The sequence below is a fragment of the Crotalus tigris genome, unplaced genomic scaffold, assembly GCF_016545835.1.
Source record: "Crotalus tigris isolate CLP2741 ecotype Arizona unplaced genomic scaffold, ASM1654583v1 scf7180000018612.917631, whole genome shotgun sequence".
In the NCBI taxonomy this organism is placed as follows: Eukaryota; Metazoa; Chordata; class Lepidosauria; order Squamata; family Viperidae; genus Crotalus; species Crotalus tigris.
The window spans coordinates 71,807-89,705 of NW_024097107.1; the positions used below are offsets into that span (position 1 = coordinate 71,807).

General features: G+C 41.9%; 1 protein-coding gene across 1 annotated transcript; it reads left to right on the top strand.

Moving 5' to 3' along the window:
* The first annotated feature begins 2,135 nt into the window (after positions 1-2,135).
* Positions 2,136-17,899, top strand: LOC120313339 (probable peptidyl-tRNA hydrolase 2). Its single transcript, XM_039355151.1, has 6 exons — positions 2,136-2,276; positions 2,386-2,460; positions 5,490-5,591; positions 7,526-7,623; positions 11,248-11,362; positions 13,743-17,899. Exons 1-6 carry the CDS (start codon positions 2,181-2,183, stop codon positions 13,830-13,832), a joined length of 576 nt encoding a protein of 191 aa, XP_039211085.1. The 5' UTR covers positions 2,136-2,180; the 3' UTR covers positions 13,833-17,899.

A 17,899-nucleotide genomic window follows, 5' to 3' on the forward strand; every position in this document is an offset into this window, starting at 1 on the left:
AAGAATGATGTGTCTGCATAATTACTGGAATAGTGCTGTGTTAGTAGTATGTGACTAACCTAATGTGCATTGCACTTGGATACAATGTATGCAGCAAACTCTCCATTGTATACAGGTGAGAAAGGAACCTAATGTATTACAATGTATATTTCAATGTGTATTTCTTTGTTCCTGAGAAAAGGAAAGTATAAAACTGAAGTCTGAACCCGCCCTCGGGGTTCAGAATTGCTGGTTGCTATTGCTTCTAAACCTGCACAATAAATCTCTCTGCTAAAACCCTCTGGAATTCCTAAGAATCCTTTCGTTTTCCACAAGATTAGTGTATACATCTGGCCACTTCTGATCACTCAACCCCCTCTCCCTGGAATGTGGTAAGCCACAGATTTACTGTGGTCATGAAAGACACAGCCACTTCATCTTCTGCCCTGATCATTTGAATTCTTTCTCTGGGCCAAGTAATAATCTGGTTAGTACCTAAGTAATGGTTTGTTCCTTTTGTGCCATCGAGAAAGAACATAGTTCTTAACAAGGACTGATAAGTGATGGTTACTTCTGTTTCTAACTGCGTAGTTGCTCTCTCCTTCTGCAGTACTTGATCGTATGCTCATCCTCTCCCTTTGGCAGTGCAGCAGAACTGGGATTTAGCATGGATGTCTAAAGAAAATGAAAAATCTCCTTGCCTTCTGCCTGCTCATTCAGCTTCTCAGTTTGAAGTGGGAGAGAAAATAAATGAACAACATGCAGAAGCTAACAGAATAACAGAGTTGGAAGGAACCTTGAAGGTCTTCTAGTCCAACCCCTGCTCAGGTAGGAAACCCTATACCATTCCAGACAAGTCATTGTCCAATCTCTTCTTAAAAACTTCCAGTGTTGGAGCATTCACAACTTCTGGAGGCAGGTTGTTCCACTAATTAATTGCTCTGTCAGGAAATTTCTCCTTAGTTCTAGGTTGCTTCTCTCCTTGATTTGTTTCCATCCATTGCTTCTTGTCCTGCCTTCAGGTACTTTGAAGAAGAGATTGCCCCCCTCTTCTTTGTAGCAACCCGAAATATTGGAACATTGCTATCATGTCACCTCTAGTCCTTCTTTTCATTAAACTAGAATACCCAATTCCTGCAACTGTTCTTTATATATTTTGGTCTCTAGACTTCTAATCATCTTTGTTGCTCTTTTCTGCACTCTTTCTGGAGTTTCGACATCTTTTTTACATCGTGGCAACCAAAGCTGGATGCAGAATTCCAAGTGTTATCAAGGCATCATAAAGTGGTATTAACGCTTCATGTGATCTTGATTCTATCCCTCTATTAATGCAGCTTAGCACTGTGTTGGCTTTTTTGCCAGCTGCAGCCACTGCTGGCTCATATTTAAGTGATTGTCCACTAGGACTCCTCTTACAGAGGTTTTTTTTCCCCCTCTCTTGCTATAAAGTACAGGCTGGGTGATTCCAATCATCATTACTCATATTACCCAGAATGGCAGCTCTGGAGGGTGAGTGAAGAAACTGGCTGTGTACACTCTGTGTACACTCTAAGGATCATCATTTGCTCAGTTGAAACATTTTTCAGAGTTTGCACAACACATTAAACCACAGGCTGATTACAAGGGATGAATTTGCAGAGCATGCTAAATAAAATGTGGATGGCTAAGTTCACACAACAGATGCAGTCTCTTGTGCAAATTCAGCTTCTTTATACAGCTATGTTAATAACACAGCCATTATTATAAGAGCCACCTGGATGTAGTGGTTAAGGCTACTTTTACCTTTATAGCAGGGGTCTTCAAACTTGGCCCGTTTATGACTTGTGGACGTCAACTCCCAGAATTCCTCAGCCAGACACGCTGGCTGAGGAATTCTGGGAGTTGAAGTCCACAAGTCATAAAAGGGCCAAGTTTGAAGACCCCTGCTTTATAGGCTATCAGCACTTCAGAGAACCGTATTTTTCCAGATACATTGGACTACAACCCCCATAATCCCCAGCCTGCTCCTGGAAATCCACGTGGAACCCGACCCATTAAAAGCGAACCGCGCCCCGCTACGGGCGCAGACAATAGTTGTCATGGAAGGAACTGGCAGGACTATTGGTCACAAAGCGATGACGAACGGAGCACGTTATCATGTCATTGGTCGAGAAGCGAGAGAAGTGGCCAATAGGTGGGCAGAGCGCCGGCAGCTGTAAGGAATGGAGTCGCAATCGCCCGATTCGGACGCGAGCGTCGATGAGTCTCTCTTTGCTCTCTTGCTCGATCTGGGGATTCCGGAGGCTGCAGCGCGGAGGGTGGGTCGTCTTTATCAGTGGATCGGAATCAGGCGTGGGTTGGGATCCATTCTGTCTGATTTATTTCTTCCTGCAATCTCCCCTCTTTCCCCTCTTTCCTTGCCTCCAGGCTCTGGCGCTCACCGGTGGTCATTCTGCTGAAGCAGCGGCGCAGCTTTACTTCAGCAGCGGTCTCGATTCCCAGGTATCTACTTACAATCTGGATTTCCGTTTCTGACCCAGTTAAAAATCAGGTTCTGGCCTAGCTCGTTTTTTTAATGTATGCACCATCAGGCTGGGGCTTGAAACGCGATCAGCAAGCCTATCCTACAAATAATTTGACAGCGTTTTGGATAATGGTCAATTGCTTTTATTTACGCCCTGCTTGGTTACCCGGAGGCAGAAATATTTTCCTTCAGGAGATAATAGATCTAAAAAGGATTTATATATTTGTAGAGATATCAAAAACTCCGAATTACAAACCTTAATTGAATGGGGGAGGGGATAGCCTATGTATTGGTGCATTTCCAGAACTGTATGGATGTTAATTTGTAGTAGCAAAGCAGCAAAAGTCTAGTGGCACATGAAAGATGAACATATCTATGATAGTATCAAATTTTCTGGCTGAGAAAGGTGATGTTATTACAAATGACCCTTACTTTAATTTAAAAAAAGCTACCACCATCTCTGTGTTCTGAATAGCTTTGTTTGAAGAAAAAAAAACATAATAGAAAACACTTTAATTTGTATCCAACTTAGAATTAATTTGCTTGGAGCAGCATGAAGCAAATAAATAAAATGTGAAACATGCATCCGCAAGTCTGTCCCACATTTTAAAACTAAGTATACTTATAATTTAATTATCTAAATTTCTTCATAGAATTATAAATCACCTATAATTAGATGATGCTGTTCGCTAGGGATGAAAACATGTTTCTTAGATGTTAGGAAATAAATGATTTGAAATGTAGATCAAGGCTTGAATTGCACACATATTCTGATTAAAGGACTATATCATTGTACATGCTTATTTACATAACAACACAATTACACAGACTTAAACTTAGTTTAAATGTCAAAATTCACTTCCACCAGGAAATCTGTGGCCTCTCAATTTTTCAGAATGTCACCTAGTTTTCTACAGAAGCAAAGCTATCTATGTGCAATTATTCCAAAACCAATTCAGGAGTCAGCAATATCAAGGCTTTTTTTTTTTAAAAAAAGGACTTCTGAATTACACATTCCTTGAGAATCATCTGTTCTTCCTGAAGTGGCAGGAAATACTTCTCCCTGTCCCCAGGAAATATTTATAATTTGGAATAATTATATAGATGGACTGTAATGATACAGACTGCAAGAGCGCAGCAAATATGATATGCACATTAACGGCTTGAACCTTACAAATTACAGGCATTATACTATTTATGAATAGTGTAATTTATTATATAAGTCTCAAGCAGATTTTTGTTGGTGTGAACTGTAGAGATAGGGGCCAGGTAGAGGTCGTGAGCAGCAAACTGTCCTTCCAATGCCTATGTGCCTCTTCTCCCTACATGATCTCATCCATTCACATCACCATGGCAATGTGGGAAACTACCCCAGGCTGGCACATGATATCAGCCTGGTTACATCAACAGGATGTGGTAGAAACTGCTCCCTGGCTGGGGCCTCTTAAGGATTGGCAAGGGGTTTCACCAATAGAATTGCTGTTGCTATGCTGATGCCATCTTACTTTATGCTATTTGAATACCGTATATAAGGCAATAAACACTGCGAAAGCGGTCAGCCATATTTGCACCCTGCAATGACTGAGCACTGATTCCTACAGTGAACAAACCTGTCAGCAACTCCAACCTAGAAGGTCCCTGAAGTTGGGAGAAAGCATGCTGTAAACGCTTTCTCTCAACCTCCACTTGCTTATTGTTCACTGTTGTGCAGTGACTGTGTATGGTGTGTACTGTAGTGACTGTGAATGTCTGGAATTAAGGACAAGAGTGATCATAAACCAGTGGTGGCGAACCTAAGGCACGTGTGCCAGAAGCGGCACGTGGAGCCCTCTCTGGGCACGCGCCATCGCCCCAGCACACATGGTCTCTAAAAGTTCGCCATCACTGGCCTAAGGCCAGCCAGCCTGGAGCCGCCATTGGGGAGCCCACCATCCCACCCGCCAGAGACCCCCTGGATCTCCCCCAACCCTGCCCGGCTCTCACAGGTGTCCCTCCCCTAAGCAACATCAAGGTGGCCATGCCCACCCCAGCCATGCCCACCCAATCTGCCATGACTACTGCAGCCACACCCATCCAGTGGCCATGCCCACCCAGTCTACCAAGCCCACTGTAGCTGCACCTGCCGAGTGGGCCACACCCACCCGGCACCCGGCGATACATAAGTGGGTTTTGGGTTGCAGTTTGGGCACTCGGTCTCTAAAAGGTTTGCCATCACTGTCATAAATCATTAATGGAATACAAGGGGAGAACATCTTGGAATATAACCAGTTCATAAATAGAAGAATTTTTCTACTGTGGTGTATAAGATTAATAACATTGTAGTAGTGGCATCTATTCTGCTGAAGGGGAGGGCAGAATACAGTTAGTCCTTGACTTACAACAGTTCATTTAATGACTGTTCAAAGGTATGACGACGGTCCTGAAAAAAGTGAGTTATGATTGTTTTTCACACATACGACTATTGCAGCATCCTGATGGTCACATGATAAAATTCAGATGCTAGGCAACTGACTCATATTTATGATGGCTGCAGGATTTCCCAGGGTCAGGTGATCACGTTTTGCAACTTTCTGACAAACAAGGTCAATGGGGAAGTCAGATTCACTTAAGAACTGTTGCTAACTTAACCGCAACAATTCACTTAACAACTGTGGCAAGAAAGGTCATAAAATGGGGCAAAACGCACTCAACAGCTATCTTGCTTAGCAACAGAAATGTTGGGCTCAGTTGTGGTTGTAAGTTGAGGACTACCTCTACTTCCTATTGTTCTTTTAAGAAACTCAAAGTAGTCCCCATCATTATTTGTGTTCCTCTGCACATTATCCGACTGATCTATGAATAAGGTAGACATAGAGCTCGTGATTGGCCAAGGATTATCCTATGAGCTTCATGAAGGACCAAACTTGGATGTCCCCAGTCGTAGTCTGATGCTTTAATATCCCTCCTGTATGATTTCATATATACTTCGTTAAACAGAAAACTTTATTACTGTCAAACTCTTTTCCAGGATGAAGATGAGGCACAGGGCAGCGATGTCAATCTTCTCCCAAGCAGACACCACAAGATGGTCTTTGTGGTAAACATGGAACTCTCCATGGGAACTGGAAAGGTAAATGCTTCGGGTTATTATTGCCTCCTAGTCTTTTAAACTGACCCTAATTTTTTATCTGATTTCATTACTGAGGGGCAAATCCAAGGCTGAAACCAATAGTCTTTTAGAGCAGGGGTAGGCCACCTTGGCTCTTTTATGACTCGTGAACTTCAACTCCCAGAATTCCTGAGCCAGCATGGCTCAGCTTGGAAACCTCTCCCTTTCCCCTCAGCATGGCTGGCTCAGGAATTCTGGGAGTTGACGTCCACGAGTCATAAAAGAGCCAAGGTTGCCTACCCCTAATTTAGAGAATCATTCTACAACTTGAAAAGCTTTTGAAAACCTTAGTCCGTTTTCTTCTAATATGACAAATGTGAAAACTGTGGCTCAGTAACAAGTGTGAATAATGGGTACTTAAGTCCTCTGAGTACAGGCAATCCGCAGTACTAAGTCTGCCTAAACTTCATATTAAGATTGTCCAACTTAAAAAAAAAAAAAAACCCTTAGTTACAAACAGGCTGCTTATTACTAAAAACGGCAGACAGTAATAGTAATAGTTGTAAAGTTGGAAGGGACCTTGGAGGTCATCTAGTCCAACCCCCTGCTCAGGCAGGAAACCCTACACCATTTCGGACAAATGGCTGTCCAGTCTCTTCTTAAAAACTTCCAGTGTTGGAGCATTTACTGCTTCTGGAGGCAGGCTGTTCCACTGATTAATTGTTCTCACTGTCAGGAAGTTTCTCCTTAGTTCTAGGTTGCTTCTCTCCTTGATTAGTTTCCACCCGTTGCTTCTTGTTCTGCCTTCAGGCGCTTTGGAGAATAGCTTAAGTCCCTCAGCATTGTCCTTCTAGCACCGAAGCCAGGCAGTGCTTTCAGGAACCGCCGAAGTCACATATTTTTAACATACAAGCTAGTTTCAGCAATTTCTGAAAACAATGCATGGCTTTCAGTGGTTCATCTGTTGAAGAAAGGACAAAGTTGTCCACAATTTTCAGTAATAACCCAGTCCATTTGTAAACACAGGTTGTCCTCGATTTACAACCACAATTGACCCCAGCATTTCCATGGCTAAGCGAGATAGTTGTTAAGTGAATTTTTCCCCATCATACGACCTTTCTTGCCACAGTTGTTAAGTGAATCACTGCAGTGTGAAGTTAGTAACACGGTTGTTAAGTGAATCTGGCTTGCCCATTGACTTCTGCTTGTCAGAAGGTTGCAAAAGGTGGTCACATGACCCTGGGAGACACTGCAACCGATATAAATACAAGCCAGTGGCCAAGCGTCTGAATTTTGATCACGTGACCATGGAGATGCTGCAACAGTCATAAGTGTGAAAAGCAACCATAAATCACTTTTTTTTCAATGACGCCGTATCTTCAGTTACTAAATGAATGCTGTAGAGTGAAGACTACCTGTATGAGTTCCAATTTAAATACAAATTCAGGTTGAGGACACACTTAGGGAATGGAAAATCTTCCTAACCCAGAACTGCCTGTATTGTTGATCTATGTTTACAAGATGAATTTTGTCAGGATTTCTAACTAGACTCCTACATATAACTTGCAGGTAATGAATGAGTCCTTCCCGAGGGCAGGGGTAGGCAACCTTGGCTCTTTTATGACTCGTGGACTTCAACTCCCAGAATTCCTGAGCCAGCTAGGGATATTGCAATAGCACTTAGACATATACTGCCCCATAGTGCTTTATAGCACTCTCCTGACAGTTTACAATGTAGAAGCATTATTTGCGTATTGCCCCTAACAATCTGGATCCTCATTTTACCAATCTCGGAAGGATGGAAGGCTGAGTCAACCTTGAATCAAACTCCAGACTGTGGCTGAGTTTGCCTGCAATATTGCCGTCTAACCACTGTCAATAGGGGCAGCAGAATAATTTCAGCAGAAGCAAGACAAAAAGTTGTTCTCCCTAATTTGGGGTGTTTTCCTCCACAGATCGCTGCTCAGGTGGGACATGCAGCCATTGGCTTGTTCCAGCTGGTGCATGAAAAGCCAAGTCAGAGGGACATGATCAACCAGTGGGATGAGCATGGGTAAGGAAATGAGACTTGCCATCTTTTCCAGGATTCTGTTAAACCTAGTTGATATATGTATGTATGTATGTATGTATGTATGTATGTATGTATGTATGTATGTATGTATGTATATGTATATATATATTTATTATTAAAAATAAAAGCGTGATTTCTGGGTAAATTCATCTTCTAAGTAACCAGTAAAAACGTGAACACCAGGAATATTATAAACTAAAAAAGTTTAATACCATCACCAATCACCAAGCTTTTGTCAGAGACTTCTGACATAGTCAGGGTTAATGCTGGTCTATGGGAGAGCTCCTTTATAGGTAAACCGCCGTTTGCACCCGGCTTCTGGACCTGGTCACAGGTCCTAATTGGTTTGACTGCGTTCTAATTATAGCTTTCACATCGATGACTCCTCTTTTCTTGCTTCCCCTGCCTGTGTGTATGCTACTGCTTACTTCCGCCTCGCACTGCTCCGCCTCACACTGTGAAAGCTATAATTAGAACACAGTCAAACCAATTAGGACCTGTGTCGAGGTCCAGAAACCGGGTGCAAACGGCAGTTTACCTATAAAGGAGCTCTCCCATAGACCAGCATTAACCCTGACTATGTCAGAAGTCTCTGACAAAAGCTTGGTGATTGGTGATGGTATTAAACTTTTTTAGTTTATAATATTCCTGGTGTTCACGTTTTTACTGGTTACTTAGAAGATATATATATATGTATGTATGTATGTATGTATGTATGTATGTCAATAATATCATTAAAAATGTGATTCCTGGGTATACTCATACTGGTTCGTTTTTTTTAGTGTGTGTGTGTGTGTGTGTATATATATATATTGCATTGGTTTATATTCAGTTTACACAGGATGGAAAGCTTTTGTTTTACAAACTACAACAGCTGGCTTCCCATAAGATGCAGCTAAACCAAAAGCAAATAAACCACTTAATGGCTCAGTGTGTTGCAGTAAACCACTAAACTGAATGAGCACAGTTTAGGATTAAGCAACTTAAATTTCCAACTGGATGAGTACACGTGATTGTGCTAAAGCTGATAACCAAGGTAATAAAACAGCGTGTCTGTGTTAATTTAATATAATAGGATGTCTGGCTGGGGACTTCTTGGAGTTGAAGTCCACACATCTTTAAGTAGCTGAGGTTTGAGAAACCTTGCTGTAGGCTATAAAGAATCTTGAAAGTGTGTCCAAACTTTTCTGCCTCACTTCATGCTAAAGAAAATCAAGACAAGAGTTATTTTCAGCTTTTTTTAATTTGCTTCGATTCCTGGACCATATGACCTTTTCTACAATTAATGGTTATTCCATACTTTCCTCAAGGCCGTTCCTTTATATTATACAAATTAAGGTGCAAACAAACCATGGCTTCGGGCAATACGGGATTCTTTAGCTTCAAGGCCTAGGCCAGAAATCCAAAAGGGATTCTTTTACATTCAGTCTCAGTTCTGTTCATAAATGAAGCTTGGTTAGGGGGATGAATCCTCTGTCACCTTTCTGGTTTTATTTATTATTTTATTTATTCTGATACAACAATGCATCTTGGTTGCACAGTGGTTAGAATGCAGTATTGCAGACTAATTCTGCTGACTGCCGACTGCCAGCAGTTTGATTCTCACCGGCTCAACATTGACTCAGCCTTCCATCCTTCCGACATTGGTAAATTGAGGACCTAGATTGTTGGGGGGCAATATGCTGACTCTGTAAACCATTCAGAGAGAGCTGTAAAGTACCATGAAGCGGTATATGAGTCTAATGCAATGCTACTGACCTTGGCTTAGTATGTGGTATAAGCCCAGCTGTTTTAGTTTGTAAACCACAATTTACAGCAGACAACATTGTGTGAATTAAAGTCAATTATGTTCATTGATAAAATTTGATTCAATGGGTTATAAGTACTTTTAGGGTGGCACTTTTAACTTGTTGCCTTGTAGGGGCCTGGGCTGGTAAAATGGTTAAGCCCCATTTGAGGACCTCTTTTTGGGGGGATCTAAGGACAAAATTACTTGTGTAAACCTTTCAGTAGGCCCTTAAGTCAGCTTGACACTTGGGAAAAGTGGCTTAAGAGATGAAAGGGCTTCTAGATGGTTTTTGTTGTTTTTAATTGCGAAGTCGTGTCCGACCCATCGCGACCCCACGGACAATGTTCCTCCAGGTCTTCCTGTCCTCTACCATCTTCTGGAGTCCATTTAAATTCACACCTACTGCTTCAGTGACTCCATCCAGCCATCTCATTCTCTGTCGTCCCCTTCTTGTATAGATGGTTTTAGCCCCATATAAAGGTTTAAGATCCAGAGATTTGCCTCTCCTAATCCAGGGGTGGCCGAATGGAACAACTCGCCATAACCAACTTACCACAGCTGTCTTGCCAGTCAGTTCGCTGTGGGACAGCTCTCCATGGCCAACTCACCACGGGCAACTCATCACAGGACCATTCAACAATTCAATTTAATTATTTAAAATAATTAAAACATTATTTTAATTTTTGTCATTCATGTTTCATTTTTGGCATCCTTTCTTCAATGATCCTACTCCACCATTTCTTCGATATTAAAATAACTCTTGTCCCACAGTTATCCCAAATGGAGTGCAGGGACCTTCTTCTCTGGTTCGTTTACTATGGTGGTTGGTTCATACATCACGCTAAGTTGTTAATTGACCTTTAAAACTCAGTTTATATAAAATGTTCAAATCCATTTGTCTGGAAGTTAATGGGTTGGTTTGGCCAGTCAAAAGGTATAGACTTCAGCATATATATATGCATATGTATATGTGTGTGTGTGTGTGTGTGTGTGTGTGTGTGTGTGTGTGTGTGTATATATATATATATATATATATATATATATATATATATTATGCCTGGGAGTCGCATTTTTACCAATATTTTGAACATATATATATATATATATATATATATATATATATATATATATATATAAAAATGTGAATCCTGGGCAAACACATATCAATAAAATATAGAAAAAACGAACACCAAGATAAAAATAAAACAAACCTGTTTAATACAAACAAGTTTGTAAGTAAAAGAGTTACCAAGCTTTCATTGGCCCGACTGCCGATGTCATCAGGGTTGGAATGCTAGGTGATTAGGAAGCTTGCCTATATAGCTACCTGTCTCTGCACCCGGCTTCTCGAGCTCGTAATCGGCCCATTAGTTGTATTAATCTGCAATGTGCTAAGTTGATTCACATCCGGCAGCCTGTTGGTGGACCCGGTGGTTATGCTCAGATCCTCCATTACTTTTCTAGCGTGCGTGCGAGTGCCTGGGGGACGGCTGTCAAGCTGTCTCTGCCCCCTATCTCTCCCCCCCTCATTTTGGGACAATATCTCAATCTGCATTTCAAACGCCCTGTAGGGCTGTCATCTTCCCCTACGGCTGCCGTTGTCTCGCCCGCAGCTCTCTCTGTCTTACTTACAAACATGTTTGTATTAAACAGGTTTTATTTTTATCCTGGTGTTCGTTTTTTTCTATATTTTATTTATATATATATATATATATATAAGTTTTTGTCCAATTGTGTTTATAATTTGTTTCAGTTAGACTCATAGCCAAGAAGACTGTGTGTAGGTCTTACCATGAAGTATGCTTTGCCCTTCTTAGTGCAAAGAAAGTTGTGCTTCAGGGAGTCAACACAGACCAGTTGCTGGAACTGCACGCGCTTGCCCTGAGTCTAGAATTGCCAACCTACCTAGTGCAAGATGCCGGAAGGACACAGGTAAATCAGTTATTCTGAAGAAAAAAACAATTTTAACTCCAAAGATGTCTCCTGAACCAAGCAAACCGCCTGACTCTCGTGTTTTGAAGGGAGGGTTACAATTCATGCCGTAGTTTATGAGTCACGCGGTCAGAGAACATTTTCAGAACCCGCGAGGAAAAAGCTTGAAATCAACTGGTTCAGGAAAGTGCAAATAAGCTGCCAGTTAGAAGAATGTAAAGACTGTGCAAAGAGTGAGGAAAAATCTGTAACATTTACTCCAATCTAAGATTTGTCTAGTAATCCATTCTTACTTCATATTTTCTTACTAGCAAAGCGGGCTGAGGAATTCTGGGAGTTGAAGTCCACAAGTCTTAAAGTTGCCAAGGTTGAGAACCCCTGAGTTAGAACAATCAGCTGGTGGAACGACTTGCCTTCAGAAGGTGTGGGTGCTCCAACACTGGAGGTTTTTAAGAAAGTGGACAACCATTTGTCTGAAATGTATAGGGTTTCCTACCTGAACCAGGGGATTGGACTAGAAGATCTCCAAGGTCCCTTCCAACTCTGTCATTTTGTTATTTTGCCATCCTCAAAAATGACAAAGTAAAACAAATACTTAAATGGAGTTGGATTTCGAAACTTTTTTAAAAAAAAGTTTCTTTTTACCTTGAAATACCATTGACTTCTTGAGGATATATGAGTAAGCCACGGTGCTGAAGAAACTGATTTGGATGTTTTTCCTATTCCTTTCCCTCCCCAAATTTATCCACATTCATCAGCATTTGTAACTGAAGTACTGAATAATATTAAAATGATTTTCTGCTATTGGCCTCCAGCACCCCCTTTTACAGGGATATTTCAGTTAAGAATTGCATTACATCCCCCCCAAATTCATTTACGTACCAGTGTAAATCAGCCAAGTCTCATCCCAAAGATGCTTTTTCCAAAAGGCAACTGGACTTCCTTGTTTTTTTTTTTCTTTGAAAACATTTCACTTCTGATGCAAGAAGCTTCTTCATTTCTTCAGAAAAAACCAAGCTGGACTTTTGGAAAAAAACACCTTTGGGACCATCATGATGTCATGGTTCCGACAGATAAAACTCTTCAAAGAACTTTGAGGCATTGTTTATCTTAAATAATCTTTATTCGAGCAGCATAGCATAGGGCACATACATAAGGGAAGCCAAAATCTGGATTCCCCTCCCCTGAGCACACAGTATCAAACACAATTCCCTCCTCTAATTAACTGTCATAAATCACATTCTCCAATTAGTTTGAAATGCAGGCTTTTCCTCCTTTACTCCAACCTGGCCATTTCTTATCATCTCTTATTTCAAAAGCCCTGAGTTCACCCACTATTACAATATTGTTATGTCTAACTAACTCCCATCACATTCCTCCTCCCCCAGTATCATCCAATTCTAAGAGTAAAGCATAAGAAAGAAAAAGGCTACATCTCCATATGTTGTCAAAGCAAGAACATCCAATGTTAGCAGCGTTGACACATGACATGGTGATTTGAGAATCTCCATAGACATTCAGCCAAGTCATAGTTAAGGACCACTGGGGAAACCAGAGTCGGTTTTCACAGCATCTAGAAAGCTGAGCTAGAGCACAGTGTGCTAAGAGAAGCCGACAGAGGGGAATGTTTGTAACTGAGGAGTCCTTGGTGCTCTATGAACTTGGTTGTTTTCTTGCAGACTTTTCATTAATCAACATTTAGCACCGGATGATCTTATCTAGTTTGGATAATTCTAGTTTGGATAATGAAACGTCTACAACAGGGGTGTCAAACTCAATTTCATTGAGGGCCGCATCAGCATTGCGGTTGCCCTTGGGGGGCCGGGTAGGTGCGGCCTACTAGGTGGGCGTGGATGGAATGGGTGCAGCCTACTGGGTGGACGCATCAAGGGTGCCTGTGGGGGCCTGAGCAGGAGTGGGACAGATCTGAGGGTCTCTGGCAGAAGGGGGTGGGACTGGGGCAAGCGCCAAGGCATGGTCCATTTCTTCATTCCTCACAAAGGGTGACACCTCCCCAGCATGCACCCAGGGGGGCGGGGCCGACGCGGCAGGGGCTGGTTCCTCACTGTTTCCAGATGGCCTTGTGGAGCTAAGACTGAATGCATTTCAGCATAGATGGCCACTACAAAATTGTACATTGGCTCCCAGCTGGCCTGGGCTAGGGCCAAGGCAGCGGGGGCTGTTCCATCACTGTTTCCAGGATGGCTTTGCGGGCCACATGAAATCACTTCGCTGGCCGCATCCAGCCCCCGGGCCTTGTGTTTGACATATCTGGTCTACAACAACCAAGCTCAGGGAGCACTCAGAGAAGCTACATCTATTCCAAACTCTCATTCATATTGCATGTATCCCTAATGAGAAATAAACGTCTTTTTCTTAGGTCTCAGCTGGGTCGCAGACAGTCCTTGCTATCATGGGAGAAGAAGAGCTGGTGAATCAGGTGACTGGGCAGCTAAAACTGCTGAACTGAGATGTTGTGCAATTGGGCTGTCTGTGGGATCCCTGGAGAGCCTAAGCCATCTCCTCCTCTGCCAACAACTCAAGAAACCACCGGAGCAGAACAGAAGCCCCAAGTGACAGCTCTCCTTTGTAAGAGGAGCTTCCTTCTAGACAAAGGAAGTGATAGTTCTCCTGATCCAGATTTCTAGTGGACTCTCGAGTGGGTCTGTGTGAGGGTCTGACCCCTTGTTCTTCACCATTTATAAGCAGGCTGCTCTCTCTGTACAAGTAATGCTTAGGCATTTTCCCCATTTAGTTAAGGGGAAACTGCAAGGATCATCCAAGGTTGCCTTGCCCTCCTGATGCCCTTCAGATCTATTCACATAATCCATTAACCCCAGACAAGTGTGGTCAACCCCCATCTTCCCCAAGTGAGAAAGTGCTGGTTACTCTAGTATAAATTCTCACACCGTTTGGCTATCTTGTGCCAAGAGTATCTATCACACTTTTTTTTTTCTGTGATGTGAAAAGGAACAAAAAGCGTTGCACTCCTTGAGAGCTTCATCCGACTTAACCTGCTAGGACTTCTCTTCAATGGAGGCAAAGGCTATGGTTGTTCCTGTTTAGAAGGCTGTTAACTTCTCTGTTTAGCTAGTGTATATTGTAATTGGTGGTGTCTGTATCTTATTTTTAACTTCCACAAGTGGGCTGTGTCTTGCTTTATGATTTGTGTCAGTTTCTAAGTGGCTTTGAAAAACTGGATTTTCAAAGCAACACTAATCCTATTCAGACATTTCCCTTAATAGCTGAATTAAAATTGCAGTAATAGTCATTGTGAAAAAAATGTTCAGCAACACGAAGGTCTAGATTTTCCCATCTTAAAACAGCTTTTTAATGTTTGCGTCTTTGTTCTCAAAATATTAAGAACAAGAAAAAGCCAAGATTATATAGCAGATCTGTGACAGTGTCTTTTTCTATATCTTTGTTAACGTGGTAACATTATGTTCTGGGCTTTTTCAGTGCTGGTCCAATAATTCCTTTCTTTGCCAGTACTAATTTTTACATAGACCCCAAGAGTGGTAATTCTAGATTTATGTGACTGACACTAGGAATAAAACTAGTGTGAACTGTTCTGTCATAGTTACAAGATTTTCTCTCTGGCAGAGCTCTTGTAGCTTTTAAGTACCGGGCAATTTGAAATTTAATACTTGCCATTCCCCACCCCCCGGTTTGTAGAAAACTAAGGGAATTTTTGTGTTTGTTAACTCCCCCAGCTATTACTGTCAATACAGGCTATGCATTTTGTGATTGATGCCTTGCACTCTTATAGTGCATGCTGATGAAATAGTTGTGTGCAGATGGTAAAATCTGTGCAATTTGCTGTACAAATAAGAACGCCTCTAAATCCAAGCTCCACTTGAATAGCTTTTAACTATAAAGTAGCATAAGTGATTTGATGATGGATTAGTCACAGCCCCAAGCACACCGGGGCATTGATCAATTGGCATCAACTTGCAATCAGATCATTTTGAAGGCCAGACCATCTGTTGCTTACAGGAATAGCACCATCGAGAGCTAGCACAAATATCCCATTTGGATAAGGCTGTTGTTTTTTTTTCTGCCTTCGCACTTGTCCTTCAAACCACACCATGGTTCTGTGACTTGGCCCACTACCCTGGCCTTTTTTGAGTAATATGGAGCCTGAAGCTCTTGAAGAAGAGGATGATTCCCCTTTTCTTTCCTCCAATAGCAATGTTTGTTAGGCAGTCACTCTTAACCTTGCCACTGAAGTCAAAAGTATTTTGCCACACAACGACACACATTACTGGCAGGAGCCCATATTGCAGACCAACAGGGAAGACAAAAAAAGCTGCCAGTAGGTTAAGAGCCTCTTGAAATAAAGCATGATGTTTATGGCTGAATCATAAACCCCCTGATGGTCTGGAGTGACTTGTAAGAGCAGTCCTGCTGGTAGGCATGCAATTTATTAAGTTTATGTAGCTACAAAAGTAAAGAAACAAATTGCCTCGGCTATTTAAGGCCCAGACGAAGCTGGGAAAAGAGGTGGCATATCTTCTTTGCTTTGCCTTTTGTGTTTCAGAGCATCAACTGGTTCAGGAAAGTGCAAATAAGCTGCCAGTTAGAAGAATGTAACAACTGTGCAAAGAGTGAGGAAAAATCTGTAACATTTACTCCAATCTAAGATTTGTCTAGTAATCCATTCATACTTCATATTTTCTTACTAGCCAATGCTATGAGCGATTGTGGAATCTGATGTTTGTGAGAGGGAATCCCACTTAGATCAGTACAGTTCACCTCCATGCACACTCAAGTAGAACTGTGATGATTGTTGTTACAAACTAGTCCTTCTCTCCCCATTGTTTCACCGCCTCTTCCTGCAAGAGGCTGAATTTAATCCTGCCCCCTTAACATCAGGGTGGTGCATAGCGAGGTCCCCAATCTTTTGGGCACCGGGACGGGTTCCACGGAGAGTTTTTCCATGGACTGGAGGGTGTGTGGTTTTGTGTGCTGCCTGCATGCCGCACATGGGGCTTTGCTTCCTTGTGCAGACCGGTTGCTGGCATGCCACAGCCTGGTACTGGTCCACAGCCCAGGGATTGGGGACCCCTGGTGTATAGGAACAGCACTATTCAAGCAATCTCCCTTTATATTAGTAATATAAACATTGTAGCTGTAGCTGTTACGATTTGGTGATTGCTAACAGAGGTGACATTTCACCCATTGTATGGGATTGCACTAGATACAGCTGAGCAGTAGGTAATGTGTGGCAAAGGAAATTGAAGGCTACCCATCAGATTGATGGGTAAATCAGGTCACAATGTGCCCTCTGAATATATTTCTCACTATACTTGCAGAATGCTTTTGCTGGAGCCTTCAATCTTTAGCCCTTACCCAAATTCAGCAAAGTGCGGCATAAATAATGTGGAATGTGCGAGAGCTTCCAGAAGTTACTGTTGCACAACTGCAAATATTAGAACTGGTTTTAAAAAAAAAATGCCTGTCAAGACTTGATGGATGGCATATTGTCTTGAAAGCTACCAAACAGATGTGTGGTGCACTTAGGCAAAGTGATTACAGTGGATTCTCAAGGTGTGAACTTTATTCACTGCAGTAATAATTGCATTTGCCATATGTATTTAACCAGATCAATAGTGGTCTCAACATACTGTATAATCCTGCAAATCCAGGTCTTTCCTGGTTACAAGGCCAAAATCCCACTCTATATTCGAGGCTTAACATTCCTCATCAGCTGGACCTGGAAGAGAGGATTCTTTGAAATTACAGTATGGAAACTGGCATCTTGAACAGCCTGAAAAATAATTATGCTGGTAATATTTTGTCTTTTTCTATTTCCCTGCCTCCCCATGGGCTCGGTTCATACAGCACATTAAATTAATGGAGCTAAGATCACTTTAGCCGGTTATATGAACCAAGCCACCATATTAAACTACAATTTGCTCAGTGTATTGTTTGAACAAGGCATGTGAACACAGCGATTATATCTTGTTAATCAAGGTCTAGGATGTTATCTGAACCCAGCCTTGATTTCTTTGGATGTCGGCCACAAGATAAACAAGTTATTCACTGGTAGTGCTAGACAGGATAAGGTATGTTATGTGCACACACCCAAAAACCAGTTTTCCCTTTTAAGCCAAGTATAGGCTGAAAAGTTGCTTATTTTTGCCTTGGGAGGTTAGATCTTTTAACATATTTTTGGCATTAATTTTCAGATTGATTGATTTAGTGACAGGAAGATGCTCATATTGCCTTGGACTATGCATCTAAGCCAATCAGCATTAAAAAAAAGAGGGTATATAATAGTGGAGAGATAGGCCTGCCCAAGGGCATTACTGCATGATTTAAGTGGCATCTCACCCCCCAGACCAAGGCAAGGGCATCCAGTAGCAGATTCTGGGGAAGAGCTGAGTGCCCTGAATTGTACCCCATGTATCCAATGGGCTTAGCATGCTGGTGCTTTTTATTTACGGCAATCTTTGACTCGCCTACTCAATAGACTATAGAAGAATGGTCATAAAAAACCTGAGGCATCATGCTTGATGTTAACAGTAGAAACTA

What these genes read in the sequence shown, in the direction of transcription:
- LOC120313339 (XM_039355151.1), top strand. Translation starts at nt 2,181, where the DNA reads ATGGAGTCGCAATCGCCCGATTCGGACGCGAGCGTCGATGAGTCTCTC. An exon ending in AACCAGTGGGATGAGCATGG is followed by an intron (nt 7,624 to 11,247) that starts GTAAGGAAATGA and finishes TGCCCTTCTTAG; the next exon opens with TGCAAAGAAAGTTGTGCTTC. An exon ending in AAGATGCCGGAAGGACACAG is followed by an intron (nt 11,363 to 13,742) that starts GTAAATCAGTTA and finishes TCTTTTTCTTAG; the next exon opens with GTCTCAGCTGGGTCGCAGAC.